Source organism: Micromys minutus, assembly GCF_963924665.1.
Source record: "Micromys minutus genome assembly, chromosome: 1".
Lineage (NCBI taxonomy): Eukaryota > Metazoa > Chordata > Mammalia > Rodentia > Muridae > Micromys > Micromys minutus.
In genome coordinates this window covers 234,783,900-234,801,446 of record NC_137969.1, presented here as the reverse complement: position 1 = coordinate 234,801,446, position 17,547 = coordinate 234,783,900, and the positions used below count along the sequence as shown (strand labels likewise).

The 17,547-nt window shown below is 42.6% G+C and overlaps 1 protein-coding gene across 2 annotated transcripts in view; it reads left to right on the top strand.

The window, feature by feature from the left end:
* Nucleotides 1–4,957: 4,957 nt before the first annotated feature.
* Nucleotides 4,958–17,547, top strand: part of SEL1L (SEL1L adaptor subunit of SYVN1 ubiquitin ligase) — a 43,454-nt gene continuing 30,864 nt past the window's right edge. For both annotated transcript variants that reach the window (XM_080925802.1, XM_080925801.1), the window contains exons 1-3: nt 4,958–5,113; nt 10,801–10,838; nt 11,881–12,112. In XM_080925802.1, coding sequence (XP_080781928.1) covers nt 5,044–5,113; nt 10,801–10,838; nt 11,881–12,112 — 340 coding nt within the window. In that variant the 5' untranslated portion in view covers nt 4,958–5,043. The remainder of the gene's footprint in view (nt 5,114–10,800; nt 10,839–11,880; nt 12,113–17,547) is intronic.

The following is a 17,547-nucleotide window of genomic DNA, read 5'->3' as shown; positions in this document are numbered from 1 at the left end:
TGTCCTCTTCTGATATTCATGAAAATAGCATACAGTGACTCATATACATAAAATAAATAAATCATTCAAATATTAAAAAAAAATAAGTGGGGGAAAAAGGTTGAACCTTCACTAAGCAGTGGATGCTCCCAAGTCTTAGTCATCAAATAACCACTGTTTCCTGTGTGAAAGGTGGAAGCTTCTTCCCCAAAGGAGAACTTTGAATACAGATTCCTAGATTATAAATAAAGGGAGTTCTAAATATTTTTTATTCTATTAAAAAAATAGAGGCTGATGAAAACATCAAACTTATCTTTGAGAGGAATGTTTAAGAAAACACAGCCACAAATATACATATATTTACAAACAAGAAGACTTTGACTGTTTCCATGTTTCGTTTTGTTTTGCATGTACTTTACGCTTATTGTAACTATTGGGTTTTCAATGCGTACTGTCGGGCCCTTGAAAAAAATCAAGTACTGACTAAAAAAAAATATATTCACATGGTTTTATGTGAAAAATTATTTTAATGTCTGAAAAAACAGTACTGACAAAAAAGTATAATTTTAAGCAAAAAAATGTTTAAAATCTGTACATTTATCTTTGTTTCATAAAATAAAGTCATTTAAAAGAAAAAAAAAAAGAAAAAGAAAACACAACCACGATCTGTATCTTAAGTTTGAGTGGATGGAGACTGGCACTGGTGAATATGGCTACTAGGATTTGGGGGTGTCCAGGGAAGAGACAAATGGGGTCAATAAGGGAGTTTCTAGGGAGAAAGAAACAAAACAAGTAATATAATACTGTGAGTAATACAATAATATGAAGTAATATCAAATTGGAACACAACACAATATAAAAATAATTAAATGCCACAAGGAAGCCTGCTGCTGGTAAATTCATTAAAAATAAAAGAGCATTTTTAAAGTAATTACATGATTCAGAAGGACTAGACTTGATAGTAGGTAAGATAAAAGGTAAGAAAATAGGCCATATTTTATTCTCTGGTTTCAAAACAGTGGAAGTTAGGGTTCCTATTGCTGCGATGAATCACCATAACCAAAGGAAAGTTGAAGAAGAAAGGGCTTCTTTTGCTTACACTTCCATATACTTGCTCATCACTGAAGGAGAGACGTCAGGACAGGAACTCACACAGGGCAGGAATCTGGTGGCAGGAGCAGATGCAGAGGCCATGGAGGAGTGCTGCTTCCTGGCTTGCTCTTCACCGCTTGATCAGCCTGCTTTCCTATAGAAGCCAGGACTACCAGTCCAAGGACGGCACTACCCACAATGAGCTGGGCTCTCCCTGATCAATTACTAAATAAGAAAACGTGTTACAGGTCTGCCTGCGGTCTGATTTTATGGAGGCAGTCTCTCCTCCCTTCTTTAAACTTTTTATTGGTTCTATAGGAATCTCACACCATGCACCTCAAATCCCACTCATCTCCCACCTCATACCTGCCCTCCACCCTTGCAACTCCCCTCCCAAAAGAGGAATACAATTTTCTTTGTGGTAGCTGTAGTGTGTGTCACAATATGTCCCACAGTGTACCCTTTTGTCCACACTTCTTTGCTTAGAAATATTCATTGCAATGAGACATTGGTCTGGTTTAGGGCCTCTGGCTTCTGCTACATCATCATACTGGAACTTCACTGGGAATCCTCCTGGATATACTGTTGTTGCCTTATTTCAGGGAGATCCTGTAGTTGTGGATCCCCAAGACTGGCCCATTCATGCACTCCTGCAGTTCATCAATAAAATAGATGTTGGCACAGGTCGATTCAAAGTCCAACATCTGGGCCTGAGAGGTATCTGAGCTGGTCAGCCTGCCAGCTCTCCCACACCCACACCACGCACTTGAACTCTCCTATCCTGCCCTGGCTGGTCCATCCAATGCTGTAGCCAGCAAAAGGCAACCCAGGTCTCCTGCTCTCAAGCCCTCAGGGCCCAAGTGGCATGCAGAGCCCTTGTTTTGGAGTGTTACAGCTGGTGAGAGGCAGAGCCAGTTCTTCCAACTGCCATAGGCATCCAGGGCTGAGAGAGGGGAAGAGGGCATGTCTCCCTCATCCACACCACCACACATCAGACAAGAGCAAGAGCCACCTCTCCCACACGCTCGCCCTCAGGCTGGCTCACCAGAAATCCCTGTCCAGGACTAGTTCTACTGTGCTGTTCTGGCAAAGTTCAGGGCCTGCTTGGAGATATTAATGGAGGTTCGTGTCTCTCAAAGGACGTTCGCTTATGTGAAATAGATACACACCTGGACAGGCAGTGAAGCTTGAGGAAATGCAGTTGGTTTCAGAAATGAAGGTAAGAGCCAAGTAGGCAGTAAAAATGACAACTTTGCAGAATGGAATGTTAAAATAGCAGGTTTTTTTTTTTTAAATAGCAAGGTTTTTTTTTTTCTAACCCAGCTAGCTCCCAAATAGTTGAATCTGAGACCTATCGATTTATTCATCAAGCTTTAAGCACAATAACTGAGCAGATGTTCCTAACCCTCTCAGCTATCGAGCTACTTCCCAGCCACATGCCCCAAGTTACTTGCATTCATTCTCTCCTTGGCTCTCTCTGCTGTAGCTATTCTCATGCCCAACCTCATGGTAAGCTTCTTCTTCCTCCACCAGTCTCATGGTCCTTCTCCTTCTCCTAGCTTTTCTCCCTGGGACCCCTGGCTGGGATAGGAAGTCCAGCCTTCCTATCTCTTCTCCTCTGCCCCGTCATTGGCTGTTCAGCTTTTATTAACCAACCAGAGATAGTCGAGAACCATCCTTTATACCACATTAATACAGGAGATTCTTCAGTATTCATGATAGCGCCTGCATTCAGACTGTAACTAGGTCTCAGGACGCAGAAATCAGCATCTGAACTGCACAACACATGAGACCCTACTGTAACAGAACTTGGAGCTAAAATTGCAGGCAATGCCTATAATCGCATAATCCCAGCTTGGGAAGAAGACTGATAATAGTTCAAGGCCAGCCATGCTACATAGTGAATTCCAGGGCAGCTTGGGCTAGGGTGTGAAACCCTGTTTCGGGGAGAGTACAAACCGGGGAGATGACTCAGATGATGTCATAGTTTGCTTTCTTTTAACTGTAATAAAAATCCATACCCCAAAGCAAAGAGTTGTGGGTAAAGGTTTATTTGGTTTACTGGTTACAGTCTATCATAAGCAAGGCAGGAACCTGGAGGCAGGAACTGAGGTAGAGACCATGGAGGGGTGCTGCTTACTGGCTTACTCTCCGTGCCTTTTCTTATATAGCCCAGAACTGCCTACCCACGAGTGGCACTGCTCCCAGTGGCTGGGGCCATCTCATATCAGTCCTTAATCAAGAAAATGTCCCCATAGACCCCTACGGGCCAATCTGAGAGTAATTTTCTCAACTGAAGTTCTCTCTTCCCAGAAGATCTTGCTTTTGTCAACTTGAATACATACATATATAATCCTTGAACTTATTTGAACACCTTTAGATCTAATATTGAGGACCTTAGCTCCATCCTTCAGAACCCAGGTTTTTAAAAAGCAAGTATGGCAGCATGAACTGGAATCCCATTACAGTGGAAGAGCAGGCAGGAGACTCCTTGGGACTTACTAGCCAAACAGTCTAGGCTGGGCTAGATGAAAATCAACGAGGTCCGTATTGAGCCCCCATCTTAAAAAAATAAGGTGGAGATCAATTGGGAAAGAACCCTGACATTAACCCTCATCCTATATACCTTTATGCACACACACACACACACACACACACACACACACACACACACACACGGGAAGTGTGGGGAGTGACTTTTCCTCATCCCCTTTGATAGAAAACAAGTGTTCATAGAAGTCAAGACACTGAAACGGGGAACTGTCCCCACACACACACCCCCAAACTCCTGCTGAGTTCTTTGGCTTAGAACCAACTGTGTGGTAGTGATGGGAAATAAATCTTAGCAGGCCGATTAAAAGATCTGAAAAGCATCATGACACCACCCTGCTACTCGAAGGGATTGTGTCTGCATGGGTACTTCCTACATAACTACTGCTGCCCCTGAAGTGCCTTGGCTCTCACCTGTGCGGCCACACAAATTGTCTAATCCCTTTTCTGGTCAAGGACAAAGAGAACGTTGCACTATTTCACTAGAGAAGAATGAGGGCCGGTGTTTGAAGGGTTTGGGAGAGCTGTTGGAACATTTACTGGGTGGCTAGTTGATATGGAAGCTTTAGTGAAAATTATCACAGACGCCGAACTAATCTTCACTGGGACAAATATTTTTCCTTTTATTAGGGAAATGACAAGCGGCATTTTCTTGTACTGCGGGCTCTGTTAAACTTCAGGTATTGCTTTACCTAAGCTTTTTTAAATACTTAAGTGGTTTTTAACTAAATCTTTAAAATATTTAAAATTTTCAATTCAGCTATTGCTTATTTCTCAGTGTTCACGTCATGTCCAATTCAAATCTCAAAATAATTACAAAGAAATCCTTAGCAACCTTGCAAATTCTTAACTATCTGATATCTGTTCCTTGATATTTATTCTGGTTCAAACGCAAGAATCCCGCGAATCCATCCCCTTGAATATCTAGCCCTACTCTTTACATACTCAGCCACCTGCGGCTTCTACCCTTACTTTATTTTATGCTAAACTTCATCTCCCAAGAACATCTGCCAAGAAAAAAAATCTAGTGCGGTGCATTGTGGGAGTTGTGGTCCTGGATGAGAGTTCCCCCCGCCTCGAGCCCTTGCCTCACGCGCTGATTCAAGCGCTACCAATTAGCTGGGGCCATGTCGGTGAGGCCGTGGTCCAACCGGGAAAGCTGGTGTGAGAACTGTACACAATGATTGGCTAAAAGATGACATAGGGGGCGTGAATATGTGTGGGGCGGGGCGATCACTTCTATTGGCCAACGAGGCCGGAGCGGCGGGCGCGGATTGGCTGCGCTCTGGGCCAGGGCGGCCTGGGAAGGGGCGAAGAAGGAACCTGAGCAGGAAGAGCGGCTGCGAGGCGGCGGCGTATAGGCAGTGGCTGAGTTGGTCGCGGCGACGGCGGCGGCGAGGGCTCTCGACCTTCGAGAGCAGGATGCAGGTCCGCGTCGGGCTGTCGTTGCTCCTCTGCGTGGTGCTCCTGGGCTCGGCGGCCGCGTCCTCGGGTCAGTATCGAGCCACGGGCAGCAGGCCCCGAGCCACCGCCCCCCGACCGCGGTGGAGACCGGGCCACGGAGCTCAGCGGTCTCGGGCACTCCTCGCCCTGACTGTCAGTCGCTCTTGCCTTGGGCATCGGTTAGTCTGAGCCGAAGAGGGTTCTTAGGAAGCTGGACGTAAGGAAGGACCGGTCACCCTGCCCACACCTCTCCCACGCAGCAAACTTTAGGTGACTTCTGACGAATTAGGAATTAACTGGTGGGGAGGGTTTCCTGAGGGCTGACATAGACCCTCCGGGATTCCTCTACCCTCACGTAGGGTAATGTGTGCACAGGCTCTGAGACACGCTGGGGTTTGCAGTTGACATACCTGGAGCTGTCACTTTTGTGCAGAGCAGGGTTCATCTGGACCAGGATGTTGACAGTGGAGGGATTGCTCAACACCTGATCTGTTAGTCTGGTTTTTAAAAGAAAAACCTCTGATATAATTGTAGTAACTTGTTCCACGTCCTGGGAAAATGTGACCTCTGCCACAGTGTCCTCGGTATTTGAGCTTGTAGATAGTGATTTTATGAGTTTTGAAAAAGACCTGATTCTTTCAAAATTAATAGAAAATAATGTTGCCCTTTTCTGTAGCTACAAAAAGCTGTTAAGTTGATTTTTTTTTTTTTTTTTTTTTTTGACTAGCTGATTTACATTACCCTTTGCCAAGGATTTTCTTTTTTAATGTTTTGATCTGCCTATATCAGAAAACTTAGAAATGTTTCTTTTAAATGTACTTAGAATGCTTAAGCATTAATAAACATTGACTACTGTAAGACTTTGAGATTTTAGTCAGCTTCAGTGAACAAGACAGCTGTTGGGTGGCTTTAGACTTTTTTTCTGGAACACTGCAAAATATAAATGTCAAGTTTTTTCTTTAACCACAAATTTTCCCCGATGGTTATTTGAAATCCCAGATCCTCTGTTCTAGTTGTAAATGAAAGTCATAATGTCCCCCTACTTCTAAAAGAAGAGAGTTAGACCAAAATCCTGTCTCCGGTGTGTTTGGAGACGCCCTTTCAGAAGTGGGAAGCATATGGCAATCACTTACTGCCAGCATTGTGTTTGAGGTCCATTCTGCTTCATTTGAAATGACAGTTTGTGTTGAAGAGCAGTTCTTTAAAGACTACGCAGTACTTGACGCTTGCAGAAATTCTAGCAGGTATTGTTCAAAAGAAGTACCAAGTGGAGCTGCCCATGCCTTGGATAAAGTACCTGATGGACTGAGTTCCTCTTGGGAGTTCTTGCTAAGAATACAGTTTTAGAATTCAGTTTTTTTAGAATATACCACATACCCATACGTGAGCGAGCTCTGTGATTCTTTGCACTGAAACTTGAAGACTCCAGTAATTAAATAGCATAACATAACATCCCTCTGAGATTTCCATTTGCAGTTTAAAGAATGTTTAAACAGTTTTTCCTGCCATTTCGGTCGACTCTATTGCATGTACTTTGAGCTCTGGACAGCAGAGACAATCACCAGTTGAGAGTTATTCTAAAATACTTAGCTCTCAAGTGTTAAATCTTAGGGCTACATTGATGTAAGAGGAGAACGGAGTTTAAGAAATGTCTGCTCAGATTTCTGTCACAGTGACAGCCATGCCAAAGCATTTCTCTGGTAGAGGCATAAACTTAGCCTGGACTTCAGTTATAAAAATGCTCGATGTGAGAGAGTGAAGCCAGTGGACCCTGCTCGTCCACAAGTTCCACGTTATCAGATTCAGCCATCCTTGAAGATTAAAATGTTCTATACATGCGTGGACTGTCCATTTCCAGTCTTATTTTCTAGACAGTACAACTGATTAGCACTTACCTCCTAAGAAGGGATGGACGATATCTACAAATTGTGTTCTATTTTATATAAGGGACTTTGCAGTCCTTGAGTGTGGGTACCCTAGAGTTAGGATATCATGGGGTGTCCTGGAGCCCGGCATTTTTACATATCAAACGATAGCTCTGCTCTGCTTACATGAAGTTCAAATGTCTTCTTTGATATAGAACTTTGTAAATTAAAGACTGGGATTTTTCAGTTCTCCATGCCATGCAGTCAGTTGCTTATTTACAGATGATTTTAACCTCATTTTTGAAATTTAGATTTAAAGCTTTGCTCTTAAAAATTTGGTGTTTAAAAATTAATCCTATCCAAAGCATGTTGAACTTAGAACTGCATTACTTTCGGTAAATATCATCTAATATGTTCACTTAGTCACATATAAAAGCATGATACCTGTATTAAAATTGGTTTCTTTTTGTTGTAAATGAATAAACTGAGAGGCAAGTGTGTACACACACACACACACACACACACACACGTTTCTCCATAATTTTCTCAAGATAACAATGAAAGAGTGTTCATTTTTCTCACTTAGAAACACAGGCCTTGCTGGAGTGTTCCTTATTGGTAGTGCTCACGGGACAGCCTGGGTTCAGTCCAGAGACAGGTTGGGGAGAGAGATGAGGAGAGTAAGTGTCACAGTCTTTCCATTGGCTACTCTGCCAGGTATTTGAGGCAAGTTGTATTAACACATAAGTTCAGAGAGCAGCTTCTGGATTAGCAGGGATGTTTCACTTCCCTGTTTTACTTGTTCCTTATAAATAACATCATTGTGAATCAACAGACACTTGTTCATATTCCCTTTTGACAGACTAAGACAATAGAGGCCGAGCAAGCTTTCCATACTGAACCATGCATTTCCAAATAAGTATGTGAGAAAGCCAGGTAGTAGCTTTCCAGACATCAGATTTGGGGTGACAGGGGCAGGGATTTCCGAGGTCCTGACCATGTCAAGCGAAGCAGAAGGCAGGATGGCTGTTCTGTTCACTGGCCTCACTGTTCCTTATGTTTGGAGCTGGACTAGCCTGTTTAACAGACATGACACATAGCAAAATGAATTTTTAACAACCACCTTTCCTTGACAGACTATCCATGATTGTGTGCAGTTCTTTAAGCTGGTTTATCAAAAATGAAAATGGATCTTTTTTTTTTTTTCAAGGAAAGTGGTACAGTTAGTTGAAGTAGTTTGACAAGTCATTATATTTTAGATATAATACTGATGAGTAAGGAATCTGGAACTTTATTTACTGAATCTTTACATTTCGTTCCCTTCTTGCTTTGTATCTGTGGTTAGTAAAAACCATAATGCCTTATTCAGGCATTACAGCCTTCAGTTTATACACCATTGCAGTGTCTTTTCTTTCACTTAAAAACTACATTCAGAAGTAGTTAGAGTCACTCCCCAACAGCTTTTTAAAAAGATTGTATCTGTAAATATCAGCTGGAAAGAGAACATAAAGCTACGGCTTAAAGTAGGTTTTCCACTTTAGTAACGGAGAGAGAATTCTTTTGTTGACCAAGTCATCTTAGTCTGTGCTCCTAGTCTGTGGAAGAAAAGCATGATGCAATGCATATGAAACCACCCTGTTGTCACAGGTCCTTTCTCCTAGAGTTCAGCAACACATTTGCTCCTCCAAGTTTCTGTGTTTCACTATGGTGTATATCACTTATATTTATGTATAAGATATTATTTACTTGCTAGCTGTCTGTGTGACCGACTTAATGATTTGCACTTGCTGCTAGTTGAAAAGCCCGCTGTATAGGGACATGTCATATATGATTTTGTACATGACATATATGATACCTGCTCTTTATATGCTATGTAGCTGGCATCTGTGCTGAACAAATTACATTTGTACATACGGAACTGATACAAAATAGGGAAATGCAATTCCATCCCTTAGCAGTGATTTACTCTGGAGAGTATTTTAACCATTTAGCTCTTCAGAAGGTTAGGAGGTAGGAAAGTGGTTAATTCATAGACCACTACCAAAACTGGCTGCCTTACTACCCACTATCCTCTCCAAGCTGCAAAAGTAAACATTGAGAAGGTCTTCCTAAAGCAAATGAATCTAAATAGTAGCTGTATTCTACTTTTTTTAAATTGGAAGCACATATGTGACAAAGCATCACTGCAAAACCTATTTTTCACAGATAAGCTGTATAGAGCTTAGACCCTTATGTTACAACTATCTGAAACAAAAATAATACATTTTCCAGTAAAAAGTTGTTTCATAAAATTTTCTTGTAAATTTTTCAGAGTTTAGGGACAAGGGACTACTAATGCCCCATCCAGAATGAAATCGGAGCATTTTTTTTAAAAAAGAAGGAAACAGAAGATCATGTGATTATTTTGTTTCTTTACATTGGCAATGACCACAAAGGTCAAATGCTTGCACCTGGCTTGAGTTGTTGCCTGTTTCTACAGAGAGTAGGAAAAAGAACAGCCACTAAGACTGGTGGAAACAGCCAAAAACATGGAAGGATAATAGAAAACTGTTCCCTGAGAAAACTAAGTTATCTGTGTGCATTCAGAAGCAAGCTGTGAATAATGGCTGGGGCCTTTTGTTTTTATTTCATCTTGTTTTGAAACAGGGTTTCCCTATGCACCCCTGGCTGTCCTGAAATTGACTCTGTAGTTCCAGGCTGGCCTCAGACTCAGAGATCTACCCGCCTCAGCCTCCCAAGTGCTGGAATTAAACATGTGTGCACCACCACCACTTGCTTGATTTTCTCTTTTTAATATAAGCTATTGATTTCTCTTTTTTCTAAGTTTATAACTATTTTCTGTGTGTGAGTATTTTGTTTGCATGTATGTCTGTGCAGCATGTGCATTTCTGGGACCCATGGAGGCCAGAGAAGAGTGTCAGATCCCATGAACCAAAGTCACATACTGCTGTGAGCTACTATGTGGTGCTGGGAACCAAACCTGAGGCCTCTACAAGGGCAACCAGTGCTCTTAACCACTGAATCACACACACACACACACACACACACACACACACACACACACACAGCTTTTAGGAAGCTATTGATTTCTTGGGGCTGAAGAGGTAGCACAGTGATTAACAGTGCATGCTGTTCTTCAAAGGACCTGAGTTCGGTACCAAGAACCCTGTTAGACAACCCATAGATGTCTAAGCCTCAACCCTCTTCTGACCTCCACTGCCACCCACACACACATGGCATATACTTACACAGTTACACAGACACAAAGAAACTACTGATTTAATAAATAACTCTCACACAAGTAACACATGACAGTTCGGTGCTACATTTGACCTATATCTGGTTATCCCTTTAGCAAAGTAGAACACAAATTTGAATGTATTTGTCTAAGTCTGTCTTTTAAGCCTGATGGAAAACAGTAGCAATTATTATCTATCCTCATCCTCTTGTATTAGTGAAGCGACAGAACCCTGAAGTAGCCCTACCATAACCCGAGAGCCTCAGCAAAAAAACAGAAGAGCTCAAAACCTGGAGTATGACAAGATAGCTTCAGTTTGTAAACTGACAAGGCTGGTTTGGGAGAGTGAGAAGAGAGCACCCTGATTTTCCTATGTAGGAAAAGAAGGGGAACATTTTCCCCTTACTGTTTATGTAATTATTGAATATAATAAATGTTTAATTCTAGGTTCATTTCTTATCCAGTGGCTGGTTATTATCTGATAGGTATTTGTTCTTCCTTCAAGCTTTTCACAGATGGCTCCTGAAATACCTGGACTTCTGAGTAGAGAGACACATGGTGTCTTTTGTGTGCTTTCTTAACATTTATAGTTCCCCATAAAAAAAGATCATTTATCTTAAAATCTCTTTGCAGATGACGAAACTAACCAGGATGAATCCTTAGATTCCAAGGTAAGTATAAGATTTGCACTGAACATTTTAAAGCGGGCTTATGAATCTTAGAAAGGACACACTAATGAGTCCTTGAACAATAGAATTCGGTTAAAAAGATAAAATGGCACTTGCATGCTAGCTCTTCTGCCTCAGAAATAATCACTGACCTATATAAGAACAAGTAAGCATTTCCCTAAGGAGTGCTGGCTCTTAGGGTCAGTTTCAACTTAAATTTGAACGTGCTGTGTGGATGGTGGACATTCACACCAAAGAGCTTTAAGACAGCATGCTTAGTGTCTAAAAGAAGGTTGAATTTATTCCCCAAAGCTGTATGTAGCTCAGACTGGCCTCAAACTCACTGTGTAGCTGAGAGTTGCCTTCAAGCTCTCATTCTCCTGTGTCCTCCCAAGTACTAACATTTTAGGTGTGTGCCACTGTGCCCACATTTTTTTTTTTTTTTTTTTTTAATTTTTGAGACAAGGTCTCACTATGTAGTCTTGGCTGGCCTAGAACTCACTGTGTAGATCAGGTGGGCCTTGAACTTACAGAAATTCATGCCTCTGCCTCCCAAATACTAGAACTAAGAGTAAGCACCACCATGCCCAGTTTAAAGTTTTAGTCTCTTTTAATCGTGAAGGCCTAACCTGTGCTATTTGTTTCAACTATGTAATGTTTAATCAGATGAGGAAATAATGTGCATCCTCGCGGGTTGCATTAGTATAGTTGATCCTCATATCCAAGGAAGCCTGCTAATTATGAATACTGATGTCTAGACTAGATGGACTAGAGGTAAGAACAGGAAGTCCTAATACAGAATTACCAAGGTCAAGTATAAAGTAGGATGAGTACATGTGAAAGAGAGACATAATCCAGACTTTCAGGATTCCAGGAGGCTTATGGGAAGGTGACATCTGAGTTGAAGTGCAGAGCTAGACAAGTGGCGAAGACCTGACTCTGATAAGTGCATCAGAGTCTGCAGCCAGGAGCTGAAGGAGATAGTGGTCAGATTGGATTGCAGGGAGTCTTGCTACAACTGATGAATGCCTTTTTATATTCTCAGAGTTCCTTGCCCGCAGATGAGTCAGTGAAGGACCACACTACCACAGGCAAAGTAGTTGCTGGTCAGATTTTTGTTGATTCTGAGGAATCCGAGGTGGAATCCCTTCTTCAGGAAGAGGAAGATAGCTCCAAGACTCAGGAGGAAGTCAGTGTCACAGAAGAGATCAGCTTTTTAGAATCTCCAAATCCAAGCAGCAAGACCTACGAGGAACTAAAGAGAATACGGAAGCCAGGTAACCTGATGCATTGCTTGATTTTGCCTCATGTAGCAAAGTAGTTGACACTTTAATACCTGGGAGTATAGACAGATGCTAGCAAAAGCTGGCCTTGCTGATTATTAACCACATAGAAAGTGCAGAGTGTAGTTTTACAGGATTTTCAAGGCTTTAGTATATCAGATATTCACTGTGCAGATTTGGTGTTACATGACCTGAATTCATAGATAAAATTGCATTTATTTTTTTATTAATATCCTGGCTGTTTCACACACTAGCATGCAAATTCCTTTGAGGAGAAAATTTAAATAATCTGTCAAGCAGGACAAAAAGAAACACAGACTTCTCGGTGTGGTTGCAGAATTGTTTTAGGAGTTTTTCTACCCCTTCCATCATTCTGTAGTTTTTCAGCCTTCCTCAGTAGTTTGATTTAGGTCTTCACCTTCTCTCATTGAAACATTCCTGAACATCCTCTTCTAACTGACACCCGCTTCACATAGGAAGCTGCTCTTTCTTAATACGCGGTGTGTTAACTGTCCTTTTAAGTTTGGTAACATACCCACTCTGCCTCTGCCTACCATCTTGCCACTTAATTGATTACTTCCTGGATGAGCACAGCAGCACTTACCACATCACCAGCCACTGTCGGGAATCGAGCTCAGTTAAAATTATGCCATACGTATCAATAGAAAAGTCATTTCTTCACACATAAAAATTCTTTAATCCATCAAGGGAAAAGAATGTTGGACAGCATCCTGGAGAATATTCTGGCAGGCTTCTCACAGGTGTGTGTGTACAGTGAGAAGCTCTTTGCTTTGTCTTTTGAGCATTGGTCAGAATATAGAAAAGAATGCAGGCAGTTTTCTTACACTTCCCACACAACCAGCAAGCAGTTCTGCAGTGGAGTTTACACTGGATGTTGCCTGGTGTCCTCTTATTTACCTCGTTTCTGTCACACTACCTGGAGATAGCTTCATATCCCCCAGGTCAAATGCTCAGTCCCGCCAGATCACCACCCATTCACATGCCACTTACGGGTCTCAATTGCCTGTGCTTCTGACAGTCTGTGTAAGCCAAAGTTTCCATGACATCATCCTTGGGTTCAGGTAATTGTTAGAGCAGCTCACAAAAGTCAGGAATAAACTTATGTTTACCCATCTGTTATAAGGTATGTTATGGAAGACAGAGGTGAACAATGAGACAGAAAATATGCAGACTGAGACAGAGGGGAAGCAGAGTTTCCACACCCCTCTGGGTCCACCACCCCCATCCTCTGAGCTGCTGAGACCCTCTCGAAACACAGTCCTTTGGGATTTGTATGGAAGCTTCGATGTATAAGCATCATGGATGTGTTATCTGAACCCTGATGTAGTGGAGGGTCACTTCCATAGCTTCAACCCTTTAACCTTTAACATGCTTGATGGCAGATCTGTCACAGCATGTTTATAAGGGATATTTATCAAGTCATCTCTCTTTTTCTTAGGCCAGTAAAAGGACCCAACAAATTGAGGTTTCTGATTTTCCCCCCTCTGGGATGTATTTACTAGGGACATGAAATAGTTTTTTAACTGTCTCCTACATAATTTTCTGTGGGTGGTTATACCAACAACTGCATAAATATTTACATTTGCTTCTTCAACTTATTTTAGTTTTCAGTAATAATTTGGATTGATTTTTCATTCATTCATACTACATAAAATATACACTTATGTATATGTAATGTGTAACATATATTGCATGTCTTTGTGTGTTCCAGTCAGCTACATTAGAAGAGATACCATGACAGTCCTTTCTAAATTACTCCTGTCAACTTCTGGTTCATGTTGCTGTTGTATTATTCTTCCTGAAATTCACATTTGAAACTATTGCTTCCTTATTTACAGCTGCTCTCCCCCGTCTGCCTTCTGCAGTGAAGCACACATTTTACCCTTCTTAGCCTGATACCCAGAATCTGGCCTATGAGCAGCTCTTCTGTAGTCTCACCTCCTGTAGCCCTCCCTGGCATGTCCTTGTTCAGAAAGTCCTCAGGTGTGCTGTTCAGTTTGTCGTGGGCCTTCCACAGGTTATCCTCACGATTAAATCCCTGCCCAGCCCGGAACAAGCCTGACTACCAATGTCAGCTCTTCTTTCAGCGGCCCTTTGTGCACGAAGCAGGGTAAGAGCCTCCTTTGTGCTCAGCCTTTCACTCTTTCCTCTAAAGTTAGTCCCTGGCAGAAGGCAGGCAGAGCCAACGTTTCTGCTCAGTCCTGCAGGCACCTGTCATCTTCAGAATCCAAACTTGTCACCTCTGTTGCCAAGGCCTTCTGTCCTTCCTGCTTCTCTTCTGCTGCTCCCCATCTCCCACATGACCCCAGCCACACTGGCCTTCTTACTACTCCTGCCTGCCTCATACCATAGCCCTGAGGTCAGCAATTCACCAGAAAGAGTCTAAGGATTTAGCACACATTGTATTAGCTATTCTTTAATAGACTAATGTTATACTACATGCCAGCACATATACGTACACACAATACTCAAACACTGTGGCATGCCCTTGCCTCTCCCACTGTTAATTAATTTTAATTTTAAAATGCAAAGGAAGAAGTGCATTAAGTCAAGTGTAGTAAGTAATAGTAACACATATCAAACATTAGAGTCCCAGTACCTTAGGCTGGAGCTAACAAAGTATCTGAGTTTTATTGTGAGCTGGGCAAGGTGGCAACCATGTACCTGGTACATACCAAAAGTGCCGATGTGCAGCGGGAACGCAAGTGCTCAGCATGAACCGTACTGTCTGTATAACTCGAGGGAGCCACTCTGAATAGGCAAGCTGGTGGGAGCACATCAAAAGTCAATAATTTCACATATGCGAGCTAAGGGCAACCCTTGTCACCAGGATAACTCTTTTCAAGGATAGAATTTAGGCCTGCTATGTTGGCTCCTCACAGCACACCTCTGTGGCCCTTGGACCAAGGCATCTGTAGAGAGAAATGGTATCAGTAAAACCTGGGAATAGGACGCCAGTCTACTGCTTTGTCCTCTAGGAGTTCTGTTCTCAGTGAATTGGCAAATTCTATTAATTGAAATAGATCTGTTAGAAAACCAGGTAGCTTCCTCCTTAAGTTTCTATTTTAACATTTTTTTTCTTATTTACCTGGCTCAAAGCATCAAGTACCACACAATATTACTGGGTCTAGTAGGTTGAAGTAGACCTAACGGCCTTACAGAGCTGAAGTGGGGTTATCAGAAGTTCCATCCCACATGGCACACACGATAACCCTGGAAACAATGAGCTGACAGTTGTTGGATACACGTTAAGTGGTATAATATGCTCTTCCACTGTGGTTGGCTTGTCTTAGCCTCTAGTCTGGTCCTTGGTTTCAGAGGACTTGCTGGTAGGTTTCATGTGCTTGTGCTGCCCATAACTCGGCCCATTTCCCCGTGAGACTGAAGGATCTACAGGATCTCTGTGTGGAAAGTGAAAGCTTGGGTCATCCACTGTCTTCCCTGCTAGCCTGTCTTTAGGACACAGCAGAGCTTCTAGAACCAGTTTCCAAAGGTCATGAATGCCCTGTGCTCTTTCCTGCCTCCCCCACGCACAAGTTCCAGGTTATTTTGCTCAGGTGTTAAAAAATCAATAATTCCATTCAAAAATCATAAGCACACAGTTTTCAGCTACTCCATACTCGTGTCTATACCGTTTGTCTAGAGGGTTATATGGAAGAGGTGCAGAGCAGTGTCACAGAAAAACATTTTTGTGTAACTGCACAGAAACTGGACACAACAAAATTCTGACTTTTCAAATGCTTTGAAGATAAATCCATGTGTTCTCTTACACTTTCACCCTGCTCACTCTTCATTTATCAGTCAGTTCAAGGGGAGGTTGATGGCTTAGACTCCCCTGAGCCATGTGGGACAGGAACTGGGTGAAGGAAACTGAGCCAGACCATCAGTCTGTTGCTGTGCACTGCAGCTGATGGGGAAAGAAGCACAAGGCCAGCAGGAATCAGGTTGTCCTGCCCAGAGTGAGCAGAGGACCATGGTCTCTGCACTGTTCCTTCACCAGACTCGCCAGGGTCACCGTGCTGTCTTAGCAGCTGGGTTTCAGGTGGTCCCAGCACAAAATGAGGCCATTCCTGGGAGTATATGTATGTGGCCATTTAGGCCAGCTAACACCCAAAATGGGGACTTTTCCACAGCTGTAGGGCCCCTAAGCAGTGTCCTAAATGTGTGAGGCTATGGAAGACTCGTGCTGTTCATTGACTTATTCCTGCTTCAGAAGCAGCACAGCTCCCCCCGAGACTGAAAGCCTGTCCTAGGCAGTGTTGGCTTTTGGCTCAGAATCAAGTCCAGGCAATTAAGGTCTGTAAATTCAGGGCTCAAAAGAGGGCCAGATAAGAGAAGCAAGGTGCTTCGGGGCCAGGGAGTTGAATAAGCCAGGCTTTCCTAATTCCTTTTGGTCTAGTTAGTCTTTTAGTCTTAACTGACCTACTCAAAATACATTCAATTTGGAAAATCATCTGCCTTTAAAAAATCAGACATTAGCTGGCTCTGGTGACATGCCTTAATCCCAGCACTCTGGAAGTAGAGGCAGGACTGGTCTCTATAGAGAGCTCCAAGCCAGCCAAGGCTATGTAGTGAGAGCCTATCACCAAAAAAAGGAAGGGAAGGGAAGGAAGGAGTCAGTTAGAATTAGCAACCAAGCCCTGTTTTTAAACTCTAAAAGAGTGTCTCCATCTGTAGACCACCTCTTTTTCTTCTTGGTTCCCTTAGGCAGACCAGTCCACATCTGCTACTGAGATTTATTATGTTTCCAGTGCTTCATGCTGAAATTCCAGCCTGTGCTGCTGGAAAAGCCAAGAAGTTGTGTGTCAGTAACATAATCTTCCTTCAGGTTCTCTTGACTAGGGTACTATCTCTTACAAAATCATAAGTACTTAACATTTTGTGTGAGTTTTTACCACATGTCCAAGATGTACTAACCACACAGTACAAATCCCCTAAAACCCTGTTTTCCACTTCTACCCCTCCCACTGTTTTGTTCAGACCCCGAGTCCTCAGTTCAGCGCTTGCTGTGTTTTTTCAGAGCAGCCAGAGGTGAATCAGCTGGTGTGAGTGAGTGCAGCCGGGAAGGCTGCTGCAGCCATGGTGGCAGCCAGGCTGAAGACTGCCTGAACTCCCTTTGTCCTCTGCCTTACCGGCATATTTCTTCAGCCCTGGGACCTGATTTAATCATCAATCATATCCCCGCCCCATACAAACACATATACACGCTTTTAGAGGAGAGAGTAATGTAAAGTTTAACATCTTTGGACTCATCTGGAGAATGTTAAAGGACAGATAAAAAAACAAAACTATTCATATCAACTGAATTACTGTCATTTTCCCATTCCATAGGCAGTAAGACACAGGGATGCAAGCCCACGCTCCTAGATTAAACCCCTTATTTTCAGCTCCCACGGTGGTAACTTTCT